The 14,364-nt window shown below is 42.0% G+C and overlaps 1 protein-coding gene across 1 annotated transcript in view; it reads right to left on the bottom strand.

Annotated features, from left to right (window-relative positions):
• HEPHL1 (hephaestin like 1) overlaps positions 1–14,364 on the bottom strand; it is an 84,610-nt gene that overhangs the window by 13,592 nt on the left and 56,654 nt on the right. Inside the window, exons 12-15 of the mRNA XM_066360727.1 lie at positions 11,164–11,377; positions 5,346–5,485; positions 2,727–2,867; positions 315–421 (exon numbers count right to left, since the gene is read on the bottom strand). Of these exons, the coding sequence (XP_066216824.1) occupies positions 315–421; positions 2,727–2,867; positions 5,346–5,485; positions 11,164–11,377 (602 nt within the window). The remainder of the gene's footprint in view (positions 1–314; positions 422–2,726; positions 2,868–5,345; positions 5,486–11,163; positions 11,378–14,364) is intronic.

Genomic DNA, 14,364 nt, shown 5'->3' with positions numbered 1-14,364 from the left:
ATTCTAAATATAATAACTAAAACATTGGGATTGTATTTGTTCTTTTCCCCCACCCTTTGGATTAAGAGTCAACAATTTTTTATTTTTTGCAAAGTACCAAATAGTAAGTATTTTGTACTTTGTTGGCCATGCTGTTTCTTTCACAACCACTCAACTGAACACAAAGAATGTAAACAAACAGGCTTGGCCATCCTTTGAGATGGCCACTCTAAACCATGACACCCCTTTACATATGCCCACCAGAGTTGTGATAACTTAACGGTCAACATAAAGCCATACTACTGTGAGGATTTTGGTTGTTCTCTCCGCCTTACCTTCACAAAGTTTACTGTTGAATAGTAAACCCACGGAATACAATTTGGGTCAGACGGCCCTGGACCAGACCTTTTAGGGACATTCCATCTGTACGTTTTTATTTCTCCTGAAACAAATTGAAAAGAAATAGAAAGGATTAACTAGTGTTACCGTTATTCCAGATGATTTAGCTGAAGAAATATAAACAGATCTTTATATGTTTTGGGTAATGTTTATTGCTGGAGAGAACTACCTCTTCATTAGAAAAGTTCCCGCTAAACTCACATCTTGATTCCCTGAGATTTCAGAGTGACAGATTTTTCATTTCAGACTATTGCCTTCCCTCTAGTTTGACCTTTTTATTATCAAATGATGTTTATTCAGGAAATGGGGAGACTTATTTTATACTTACTGCTTTTTTCCCTCAAATTCCATATCTTTCTCCCAGTTAATACTCAAGCTCACTTTGAGTTACCGTGGATTTCACTCTTGCTGTCTTATGGAATCACCAGAAAGCTTTTTTGTATTTTTTATTTTATTTATTTATTTATTTATTTATTTATTTATTTATTTATGACAGAGACAGCAAAAGGCAAAAAGAGGGACTGATAGAGGCAGACAAGCAGGAAGGGAGAGAGATGAGAAGCATCAATTCTTCATTGTGGCACCTTAGTTGGTCATTGACTGCTTTCTCATATGTGCCTTGACCTAGGGGCTACAGGAGACTGAGTGACCCCTTGCTCAAGGCAGTGACTTTGGGCTCAAGCTGGTGAGACTTGCTCAAACCAGATGAGCTTGCACTCAAACCAGCAACCACAGGGTTTTTAGAACCTGGGTCCTCTTCATCCCAGTCTAATGCTCTATCCACTGCGTCACTGCCTGGTCACGCATCAGGAAGCTTTGTAAGCATTCACTGCTCAGGCCTCATCCCAAACCAGTGAGATTAGGGTGTGTGGGGTCTGGGACTATGGCATCAGTCTTCCTTCCTTCCTTCCTTCCTTCCTTCCTTCCTTCCTTCCTTCCTTCCTTCCTTCCTTCCTTCCTTCCTTCCTTCCTTCTTTCTTTCTTTCTTTCTTTCTTTCTTTCTTTCTTTCTTTCTTTCTTTCTTATTTATACAGAGACAGAGAGAAAGTCAAAGAGAGGGATAGATAGGGACAGACAGACAGGAATTGACAGAGATGAGTAGCATCAATCATCAGTTTTTCATTGTGACACCTAAGGGCAGGAGAAGTAGTGGCCAATGAAGATTTTCCTCCCCTGGCCCCATCCTTCTATAGGTACTTTGCTAACTTTTTTCTAGTGATTTGTGAGATTGAATTATTTTCTTCTTTTTATGCATCTTTAAGTTTTTAAAGTTTATATGACTGTTATTATCATTACTATAATATTAAGTATTATAATGTTACTATACGGAAGTGGTGAAATGGAATATAACTTCCCTGTAATTATACCTACGGTTGCTGTCAATTTCATGATCAAAGGTCACAGTGGCTCTTCACATTTATTACAACCACACTTCAACTGTATAAATGTTATGGGAAGCTGCTTAAATTATGAGATCTTCTCTCCCTTCTATCCATCTTTCAGAGCGCAGCTGGAGTTCTACTGCCTTCATAACACTCTACATAATTACTCTTTAACCTAATCGCTCCTAACTAATCAATCAGTCTTCATGGATTTTCCTTCTTGGAAACTTTTATAAACATACCCAGACATATTCTTGAAATTCTTCACCACTTAAATTTCATCGTGTATAACACACACAACTACTGAAACGATTCATCTTGTCTTTTTTCCTTCTGAACTCATCTGAAGCATGCCTAGAGAAATGTGTGGCTAAAAGATCAGGGTCTGAAGTCAAACAAGCTGGGGCTCCCCTTTTCCTAGTGCATGAATGGTCAAGTTCTTTACTCCTTTGTACTTTGGTCATCTGTTAAATGGACATAATACCATATTTCATCAATTACAGGATGAATATTTTTCACAATTTACTATAACTGAAGTCAAGATGTGTTTTTTCGATCAGTGGCATGTTAAAGTTTAATTGGTGACATGTTTTTCTTTTTTTAGAAACAGATAAAATAATGGTGAACATTATAATCAAAGGTATCAGATTTAATAAAATACTGTTTGGATTAGTATAAGGATGAAGGAGTTTTTTAATGCAAAATATAGCACGTGGCACAAAGTTGACAATCAATATGTGTTAGCTATTATGACATCTTACTACATTTTTAGGTCCCTAATGGACCCTACGTAGAACCTTCATAAACATTTGGTCTTTAGATGAATGATGATTTTGTATCGGGAGTGACTAGGTGATGGCTGGGACACATTGAACATTAAGATGAACTCTTTAAGACCCTTCAGAGATCAGAAAAGAATTGAATCTGGTGTCCTTATTCGGTGTTAGGATTTCTGGGGTAACTTACCTGGCTTTGTCATGGGCACTTGGAGTCTCTTCCCACTCTCTGTGTCCTCCATGCCGTGGGGTGAGATGGAGTAGGGCCGCGTGGCTTTGTTCTTAAATATGATCAGGATAGAGTCGCCCACCTCGGCATGTATCATTGGGCCTAAAGGCAAAACACAGGTCTGTGTGCATTATCGTTGTTCTTTTCAACCCTGATGTAATTTAAACGCAGGTCGTAGTTGGCAAAATATAACAAAGGTTAGCTTCTTCATTAACTTATTTTCTTCAGAAGGCAATATATGCAGTATTAAATAGCATGTAGTTTTGGCAATTGGACTAGTCTGGGTCAAAATCCTGCCTCCTTCACTTAATTAGAGAGGCTTTGTAGTCAAGGCCTATCTGAGTCTCAATTTCCTCTTCTAGAAGACGGGTTTAATTACACCTTTCTCATAGGATTAAATAAGATAATGTATGCAAAGTGCTTACTTTGGTGCACTGAAACTCAGTAATAAATGCTGACATTTCTATGGCTGCTTAGACTTCATCTTCAGGAAAAGCTATGTCCACGATATCAAGACTTTCAGTTGAAATCCCCCTGCATGTAATCTTTGCTAAGTCTGAAATTGCTCACTATCTGGTGACTGGATATAATAATAATAATCAAATGAAAATAGTGTATAAAAGAAATTTGGAAGAGAACAAAATTAAAACATTTATAAATTGATTCATAACCAATACAGTGATGTCACTAATGCGTATTCAACACCATTTCTCAGTATTCGCATGAATGGTGAAATGTGCTCTCTTCAGCTCCTCACATGTGCATATTTCTGTTAGAAGCAACCAGCCTGTGTGCCTGTGGAAATAGGTCCATGCCCCACGGGAGAAGCCTGTGCCAGCATGTCTGTGGCTGTGCATCGCCTATGCTAGGTGCCTTTTGTCTACTGGTGCACAAAATGTGGCACATGCAGCCTGCCCAGCCCACAGGCACACTGACCGAGCATCACACACACAGTGGTCCTCACATGGCACCACTCTGAGGGTGATAGATACAGACTCTCATTCCAGAAGCACCTCAGACCTCTTCCCTATTTATTCACGGTCTTAGGCATTTATCAGATTCTACCTTCACAGGGAAACACACTTACAGTAAGAAGGTCTGACCACACCCACCCATTCGTCACTGATTCAGACCATGGTTTAATTGCTTTTCTGAGAAAGACAGCTAAAGGCCTAAAAAAATAATCTAAAATTTGTTAGACTATTATTAACTTTGGAAGGGAATAATATGAATCTGGAAGTGTTTGAAAATGTTCATTTTTAAAAAAATGATAAAGCTAGAAAAGAAATTTCTAAGCATGTTTTTAAACAGTAAGTTTGGTTATAGTTACAGGTAGCGGCATGTGTCTGAATAAATTAAAGTCACTACTTATATATTCATTACCAGTTAACTTGCATAGGCCTTGCTGTACTGGTCTGGTGAGTAACAGCGAATGCTCTCTGATTTGCGGCCTGCAGTAATGAGCAGTAATAGGCCTGCCTGTGTCCTTTGTAACTTCAGGAGTGCAGGCCTGTCCCTGAGCTGCAGAAAACGAGTGGATGGGCCTCCCCACCCCCAGCCCTGTCTGAAGTGCTGATGGGCTTGCCCTTGATAAAGTCACTCTTCTGGGTCATTCTACTGAGCAGACCCAAACTGGGGCTCACAGAGGGGCAACCCAGCCCCCTGGCAGGACCAGTACCTTTCCTTCAGAGCTTGGTTGACACATACAAATCTCAAAAGAAGGAACGTCCCAACAGGGCTGACTTCATTTTGTGTGACAAGCTTGTGTGCCAGTATTAATAGACAGTGAAGGTGTGGTTGTAGGAGGGTGGGGTGTTTAATAATTTATCAAGCTAGCAGTCATGGTGACTTCTTTAATTGTAAAAACACCATGGAAAGCCATATTCTGTAAATAAATTACCTTGTGCAGTTACAAATGGAAATGGATTTCAAAAAAGTCACCTAGATTTGCCCTCGGCCTTGATATCTCATCTTCACGATGGGATTGGGTTTGGGGACCCTCAGGTGAAGAAAAGCGGGAAGGCATGCAGGGAGAGTGCATTTGATCAGCAGCCCAGGGCACCAGACGGGCAGAGTGCTTGGGAGAAGACCATGAGTTACCACCTCCCAAACTGAAACTGGGACTTTTATCCTTCTCACATAAGGGGTTCCTTTTTTGTCAGAATTATTTTTATGTGTATTGTTACGGTCCTGTGCATGGATAATTGAGGACCTTGAAGAAGTTATGCAAACACTCTGTCAGCTGTTCTGAGGCATCAGATTATTTCAGATTAAAATTTTCCGGCTCAGCAGAGGAGTAGAAAAAGAACTCCAGGGCAATAGATGGATGATGTGGATTCCTGTTCGCGCATTATCTGGAAGTCTCATTATGACTACTCTTTGGATGAGCTGTGCACACAGCATGCTCCCTGAAAGTGAGAGAGCAGGAAGATGTCACACTTGGCTGAATGTAATTGGGTTACTCTGTTTTTCCCTCTATTCTCAGGTTAAGTCTAATGGACGTGTGTGTGTGTGTGTGTGTGTGTGTGTGTGTGTGTGTGTGTGTGCATGCACACATGCGTGTGGCCATCTGTGCCATACCCAGCAGTTCCAAGTGCTCCTCTCGCGGTGGCCGGGCTTTGATCTCCACAAATTCTCCATTGGTGTATTGCCTATAAACCACCTTCTTGTACTGAGAGCCAATCCAGTTTTCCGTGTGGTTCATAAATATATCTCCATGTCTGCAAATTAGAAGCAGCAGGAATTAAAGCTGTTAGATGATAGAAAACCCTTGAGTGCTTCTGAGTGACTGGGGGACTCTGGGGCAGTGCTTCTCAGACCTGGCTGTGATCAGCATCTCCCTGGGAAGCTGGCCCTTTACTCCAGGCTGTCAGGGAGTAGGACAAGGAATCTGCATTTAACAGCGCTCAGCAGGTTCTGCTGTAGGCAGCCCAACACTAGCTCATGGCCCACTCTTGGGAACCATTGCTCTACAGCCCTGCTGAGTGATGAATAGTGCCAGCCTTAAAGACTCCTAAGGGCTCCTTGAGGTTGACCTTGTCTTCTTGTGACTAACTAACCTCAAACACATACCCATGTGTGTAAAGACCCACACACCCATGCACTACCACCTTTCATTCGTCCAGATTTCATATCATCACTTATCATTTTATGCCTTGTTATGTTTTCCCACTTTAAAAAATCTCAAGAAAGTCTGCAGTTTGTGTTTCTGCATATGCCATGTACAAATATAGATACAGTTGATTATTGTTCATCGCAGTAGTTATGCTCTAAAAAGTCACTGCAAAAACAATGAACAAATCCTGAGCCACTGTTCTTGGGGGAAATATAGGGCTAGGTTCTGTCTAACCTCTGGCCACAATATTTTCATCAACAGATTAATATATAACCTTGTTTTATGTATTTGTTTAAAGATGTCTTATTTAATATGTACTTCTGATTCATTAACATTGAATTTACAGCTAGCAACCCTATAATTCATACCTGAATGAAGCTTGTCTAACACACATATCTCCTTTTTAAGGCCACTTGGGCATTCAAGCACTAGTTGGGGAGTATTTTAAAGAGCTAAGTCACCAATAAAAAGCATAAAAATGCAAAAAAAAAGTGACACTAGATAAATCACAAAAAGAACATTGGTATATACAGTATGAGATCGAAATAAAGAAGGCAGAGGACTGCCTTGTTTGACCTCAGCTGGGAACATGCATATGAGACACCACCAAATTGTTGCTGCTTTTTGCATATCTGCAAATGGCCACAGAAGCACCATAAGAATTGATTAAGGAGTTCCAAATAAATTTTAGTGAATGGGCAAATTTACAAATATGAAACTCACCAATAATAAAGACTGATTGTATATTTAATCTCTCACCAAGATAGACCATCACAAAAGATAGAAAAAAGTCTATCAATCTTATCTCCAAGATATAGTATATCTCACATCCTTCCATTTCCCACACGAAACTGCCCACACTCCAATCTAAGCCACCTCCATCACTTACCTGCATTAACTGGAATTGTTCCTAATCATTCTCCCTGCCCCCTGAGCTCCTCCCTCCCCTCTATTCTGCAGCCAGTGTTCCTAAACAACAAAGTCGACCAAATCGGTCCTTGTGGAAAACCTCTCTCTATGGCTTCTTACTGCCAAACTTCTTTTTTTTTTTTTTAAACAGAGACAGAGTCAGAGAGAGGGATAGATAGGGACAGACAGACAGGAACAGAGAGAGATGAGAAGTATCAATCATTAGTTTTTCGTTGCAACACCTTAGTTGTTCATTGATTGCTTTCTCATATGTGGCTTGACCGTGGGGCTACAGCAGACTGAGTAACCCCTTGCTCGAGCCAGCGACCTTGGGTCCAAGCTGGTGAGCTTTGCTCAAACCAGATGAGCCCACGCTCATGCTGGCGACCTCGGGGTCTTGAACCTGGGTCTTCTGCATCCCAGTCTGACACTCTATTCACTGCGCCACCACCTGGTCAGGCCTGCCAAACTTCTTGAATTGGCTCTCATATCACTGCCACTTTATTATGTGCCTCTGCCAGCCCCCAAGCCTTGTTTCCCATCACTGGCCTCCACATGCTCTATGCTCAGGTCATTCTAAACATTCATTTTCTTGAACATCCACTTGCCCCTCTCCACCTCCAGGCCGTCCATGTGCTGTTCCCTGTGCCAAGAGTATAACTCATACCTTTTTGATGTGCTTACAGCTCACGCTATAGGTCAGTGGTAGTCAACCTGATCCCTACCACCCACTAGTGGATGTTCCAGCTTTCATGGTGGGCGGTAGTGGAGCAACCAAAGTATAAATAAAAAGTTCTGCCAAACTTAGCGAAAATCTGACATAAAGTACTTGGTAAGTAATTATTATTACATGCTATAACTTGCTGTAACTCTGCTTTATAAATTTTATAAAGTAAAGTTACTTCCCTAATTTATAAATCACCATTACTGTGGAACCGGTGGGTGGTTAGAAAATTTCACTACTAACAGAGATACAAAAGTAGGCGGTAGGTATAAAAAGGTTGACTACCCCTGGTCTAGGTCAAACGTTCCTTCTTCCTGGAAGCTTTCCCCACCCGACCTTTCTTTCCCCCAGATGGGGCTGTGTGCTCCTGCCATGAGTTCCTGCTGCACTCTGCCCTCCCCTCTCATAGTGATAGCCTCACTCATATGCCTGTCCTAACGTCTCCATCTGAACCATGAAGTCTGTGCGGGAGAGGACCTTGTCTGCCCTCTCAGCACTGTTTCACCAGCACTTTGCACAATGCCTAGCATGCAGTAGGTATTTAACAAATGCACATACATACACCCTCTATTCTACACTCTATGCTTTCCAAGAGAAGAAGGTTTTTCTTCTACTTTTATGTGTAAAAGGGACAAGCATAGACTCTGGAGCCACGTGCTGCTGATTCCAGCTTTCCTTTTCTGCAAATGGGTGATAATAATGCATCGAGCTCTCAGGACCGGTATGGGGATTATATGAGATAAGATTGTAAAGCACTGTGTCAGACATGTATCAAGCACTATGTAAGCACTTGCTCAATCATTATCACTCTAGGATGTCATATGCTATGCTGGCCAAAGCTGATTGAATGGGCCAAGAGTGTTGTAAAGGTCAAACCAGATAGAATTTGTAAAAGCACCAGCAAAATGCCTGAATCATGGTGGGGTATTCAATAGATGGTGGTTATTATCTCAAATCCCAGGTTAGTTCACTTATACCTGCCTATCATTCCTCAAGTTCAAGAATACCAGGAATATAACTTTATTTCTCTAAAGCAATTTAATCTCGTTTTCAAATTCCCTCCCACTGCACAAACCTTGGCATTGTGCTGATGGTTCCATTTGTTGCCATTTGGGACCCTGAGGCTTCCCCAGTTTGTTCTTAAGAAGCTACAGGGGAAGACGTCCAGGTCCCAGGTGTGCTGGTCAGGACAATAAGTGTCTCAGGGACAACCTGTACCCAGAGGTGGTTTAAAAACCATATGTGCCCCATATATGGCCTTGGGTCAAAGGGCAGAGGAATAGCAACTAGGGTATAGAAGGGCCATTTGTTCCTGAGCTCCTATGAACAGAGGTGTCACAGATGTGTCACTGGGGAACTTGTCGTTTCAATTCTGAACTGTGTTTTTATCTACAGATCAGTTATACTTTGAACATGGGAACTTGCTCTCATTTCACTTTGTTTTTATTTATTTATGGACAATATCCAGAGTGGCAGGAATAAGATGCAAACACACTCAGCACCTTCTGGCTCTCTATAGAACTTGGAAGACAATCCCAGAAGACTGTAGCTAGAGCCCCCTGTGAGCCCAGACGAATGGTAAGGGGGAAGAGGACTTAATACTGAAATTATACTGAGTTTCAAGAAAATAATGAAAGTCATGTATCTTACACACTTGTGAGCTAAAATTGTACATGCAACAAAATTATTATACAATTATTTCTTTAGTTCTAACAGCCTTTTAAAGGAATAATCATTTTAGGGGCCAAATTAGTATTCATTCCTCATTCCACTGCACCCAAATCAGTCCTTAGCTTATATCGGCAGCACTGGTTTTGCAAGGGAAGGGTGTGTGGTTTACCAAACGGGTTGGTGAATATTTGAATGAATCTTAAATCATCCCTTCCTTGAAGCAAACCTTTTTAAAATGAAGATTCATTTTGTTTCTTCATTTATCCATAAGGTGGCACTGTTATACTCTCTTTTTCCAGTTGTCTGAACCCTCAAAACAGAGGGCAAGGTAGAAGATAAACAAAGATCAGGAAGAGTTGTGTGTGAGGAGCTGGTGAGTGTCAGAGCCATAGAGCACCGATTGTCAGCCCTTTTCACCTCCTGGGACACATGCACTAATTACTAAAATTCTGCGGCACACCTAAAAAATACATATTTTGCTGATCTGACCAAAAAAAAAAAACGAGAGGGAGTATAATTTTGATTCATTCACACAGGACAGCTATTGTTATGTTAGCTGTTGTCATTTTAGTAACTGACCATCTAAGGCAGGGGTCCCCAAACTTTTTACACAGGGGACCAGTTCACTGTCCCTCAGATCGTTGGAGGGCCAGACTATAAAAAAAACTATGAACAAATCCCTATGCACACTGCACGTATCTTATTTTAAAGTAAAAACACAAAACGGGAACAAATACAATATTTAAAATAAAGAACAAGTAAATTTAAATCAACAAATTGACCAGTACTTCAATGGGAACTATGCTCCTCTCATTGACCACCAATGAAAGCGGTGCCCCTTCTGGAAGTGTGGCGGGGGCTGGATAAATGGCCTCAGGGGGCCACATGCGGCCCGCGGGCTGTAGTTTGGGGACCCCTGATCTAAGCAAAAAGAAGTCAGTGCCACTGAATAAACAGGTATTGCATGTTTTAAAAATTATTACTGCATAGTGGTTGAAAATTGCTGCCATAGAGGATGAGTATGAGGGGTGAGGAGGGGAGGGGGGAAAGGAGGGAATCAAGAACCAAGAGGCCAGGGCCCCAAAGTCAACATGTGGAGGTGGAAGGAACACAGATTTGTCCTTCAGGAGGTCTGCGTTCAATCCCAGCTCTGCCAATGACCAGTTGGACGATTTTAACTCTCTGCATGGAGTCTCCGAATCTGTGTCTGGGGACAGTGACACCCAAACAGAAAGTAGTTGTGAAGTGGGGGGTTAATGAACTTTGGGGCAGGTAGTCTGCAGGTCTGAGCCTGATAGACGCCCCATACCCTGTCTGACTCTTCCCGGGGCATCCTGAGGGCTTAGGGTGGGTGGCGGACCAGTGCTCACCAGCGGGGGTGGGGTGTGTGGGGGGAGGGGGTTTGAGCCTCGCTCATTCTTTGCTGTTTGGCATGGCTGATAGCGCTTTCATGGGAGGGGCAGTCTTGTGCACTTTCTGGGTCCAGGGCCTAGTAGAGGAGATCTGCTCCTCCTATCTCAACTCAAGGTCTCTGCCTGCCGCTGAGTTGTCACCCATCCTTAGTCCCCCTTCCCTACGGTCCTCCATCTACAGCGGTCCATCCTCTCACCAGATCTACACACAGCTCTGCCGCCGGCTGCACCTCCTGTCTCCCCCGCCGCATGATCACGGTGGGATCTGCCCCTGCCCTGAATCCTTTCACCCTAGACGCCCATTCGAGGGCACCTTCATTGGTCCACAGCCACACTCGCAACCGGCCACTGCTGGCGGAGGTCTACTGGGCCCGCCGCGTGAGTGTCCTCAAAATGACTCGGATCTCCTTCCCGGGATGGAGATGGGCCACTTCCTTAACCTCTTGTGCTCATAGTAAAAGCCTCTGTCAGAACTGTGCAGGCAAACCCAGGGCGTCCACATCTGACAAGCATCTACAGCGCACGTGCAATCCCACCCAAGAGACTTGGCGGCTTCCCCTGTGGTACCTTTCCCCTCCTGCGTCCAAGTGCTGCTTTTCGAACTCCCAGTTTTTGTTAGGGGCATAATCCCATTCTACCTCTTCAGCGGCGATGTAAAAGGTTCTTATCATCCCGTACGGCTGCTCTGAAGCGTCCTTGTTGCCGCAGCTGTTGACCTCATAGATCTGATTCATGCCTCTCGTGAAGTGATGCATGGTGGAACAAAACACCCTGAAAATACCTGAAAGAGAAATGATTGGCATTAGGTGTGGTGCTCACTGTTTTGTTGTTGTTATTGTTGTTCTTGGTTTTGCTCTGCTAACAAACTTACATATTTTATTCCAAAATAAATAACTGGGAAGGTAGATTTTTAAAACATCAATTATAGATAGATAGATAGATAGATAGATAGATAGATAGATAGATGATAGATATAGTATTTTAATATCAGACCCCAAGGGGAATAAATTACTTGGAATATATTTACTAATGGGAAACCATCTGAAATTCATTTCTAATGGAAAAATAAAACTTGTAAAGTTGCTTCCAAAAGGTGATTTCTCTGGCTCTTCCCTGTTGTGTACACCTGTTAGGAGAAGGTCACTCTTGGAAAATCACTGGTAAGTATGATTATCTTAGCCCAGTTGAAACAGGACTAATTACCTGTAAGGTTAATATCCTAGACAAAGTTCAAGTAAGGACACATTTCTGAGGTCATGTATTTGCCCTAAAGTGCATAAACTATAAAGTGCAATACACATGTAAGGTATTATTATTATTAAAGCCAAATGTATTACTTCATTAAGCCTTTGAGCAAAAAAGATTCTCATCACCCATAGTAGGTCTACATTATGCCAGATGAAAAGTATGAAAAAAAAGTCAACAGATTTCCCCACATAAAGCCAACAATCACAGATGACTGAAAGTTATGTAATTTTTAAACTGTATTTTCTAGATGCGTAGGCATCAGGTAGAAATATCTTAATTAAATTCACCACAAAATCATATAAACTAAAATTGTTGAAAGGTATTAACTCTCAGTGAAATTATTGGATCAATAAATCTTCGTTCCTCTAGTAGATTCTGTTCTTAGAGGTAATTTCTGTAGCTCTCATTAATTATCTACGATGCAGAGATAGCTTTTATCATGCTACACACGTCTAAATATTGTCAAGTTATCCCTTCAGGATGAGCAAAAATCTTTGTTTCCGTGGGTACCCTAGCATCCCCAGGCACTGGTGAGGACGCTCATGAGGAAGGATTCTGTGAAAACACAGAGAAAACACCTCTGAGGAGAGACTTGTAAAGAGCTTCTTCTGCATATGCTGCTGTGTTCATCATGTTCTCCAACAGTCAAGGAATTATCTTCTCTTGGAACAAAAAGGAGTTTAAGACCTTGTTTGTGATGATGGTTTCAGAGATGTATACTTAACTTTCAAACTAGTTCATTTGTATATATTAAATATGTACAGCTTTTTGTATATCAATTATATCTCAGTAGAGTGGTTTTTTTTTTGTTGTTTTTTTTTTTTGTATTTTTCTGAAGCCGGAAACGGGGAGAGACAGTCATACAGACTCCCGCATGCACCCGACCGGGATTCACCCGGCACGCCCACCGGGGCGACGCTCTGCCCACCAGGGGGCGATGCTCTGCCCCTCCGGGGCGTCGCTCTGCCACGACCAGAGCCACTCTAGCGCCTGGGGCAGAGGCCAAGGAGCCATCCCCAGCGCCCGGGCCATCTTTGCTCCGATGGAGCCTTGGCTGCAGGAGGGGAAGAGAGAGACAGAGAGGAAGGAGGGGGTGGGGGTGGAGAAGCAAATGGGCGCTTCTCCTGTGTGCCCTGGCCGGGAATCGAACCCGGGTCCCCTGCACACCAGGCCGACGCTCTACCGCTGAGCCAACCAGCCAGGGCCAGTAGAGTGGTTTTTAAAAAAAAAGAAATAAAATCTTTGAGTTGCAGGCTCTAGTCTACTTTGCCTATGTTTGGGGCACTCTTTTTTGGCTGATAGCTAAGAAACAGGAATTGGTGAAATGACCAAACCTTTAAGCAGTTACTTTACCACCAAACAGATTTATACTTACCACCAAATATATATAAACCGGAAAACATTGTCATGAAGTTCTAGAAGCCTGCAGGACACATGAGTAATACTCATGGCACTGGAATAATTAGCCACGTCTCTAAAATTATCCAGCCAGCCCTAGCTTTGAATGCCTATTGCAATGGATGAAAATTATTTGGCTATTTCCTTTCCCTCCCCTTTTTGGTTTTGAAGAGCATGTTCTAAAAAGTCGTTGTGCCCAAGGCATCCCTTGGTTTAGGTGATTCATAATTGAATAATTATATTACTATAGAAAGGTTGAATATTAGATGTTTACAAGGCAAAAATTATGGAGTTCCTACTCTCAGGCAATTATTGGGCAAAAATTTTGAAGCTTAACCCTCAAGTTCTTAACCAATGGCACCGGGAGGCAACTGCACTGCAGTTTTAGTGTGAATTAAAGAAGTGAACATCCATCTATGAAGGAGGCAGAGTTGGCAAGTACTCGTTTTGGGTAGCATACTGGTTTCTTTTTAAAACTAATGAAAGTTTGGGGTGTGAAAACATGTTGAAAGTCCATAGCACTTGTTATTCTTATTTTTCATGCAACAGTAAGAATATGCTGCCATGTATTGCTTTATATTTCTTATAAAAGTGCATCGAGTATCTCATTGACTTGAGAATTTCTAAAGGAAGAGACAGGTGCTTGTACTTCAATGGGCCTTCCATGAACTTCAGACCCAATGCAGCTTATCTTCTGGGGAAACCAAGGGTGTCCTAAGAATGAAGACAGAGAAACCTCCAAATAAACTCATCAAAAGGGCATCATCAATCTTTAGAGAGGGCAGCCCAGGCCATGCCCATAACCTAGAAGGATCCACTGGGCTGTCCATGCCTGGTAAGATATTTCAGAGTAGCAACTAAAATGATGTTTGTGAAAGACAACAAAAAACATTTCCTCTTTTTTTGGGCTAAATTGTTTATGGATATGAATGAAGAGCATTCTTCTAGGATTTGTGTGGCAAGGTCATTGAGAGAACTTCTGCTTTATGGATGTTATTTTAGATGTTACTCCTTTGTCCTTTACACTATATGCTTGGAATAAAATAGGATTCTTTGATTCTAATCAAGACTGTATCTCTTTCTACACATCCTGAAGTGCTCAAATTTGATCAATTTCTTCTG

This window comes from Saccopteryx leptura, chromosome 1, assembly GCF_036850995.1.
Source record: "Saccopteryx leptura isolate mSacLep1 chromosome 1, mSacLep1_pri_phased_curated, whole genome shotgun sequence".
NCBI classification, from domain to species: Eukaryota; Metazoa; Chordata; class Mammalia; order Chiroptera; family Emballonuridae; genus Saccopteryx; species Saccopteryx leptura.
This window is presented reverse-complemented; position numbering and strand designations above follow the sequence as displayed.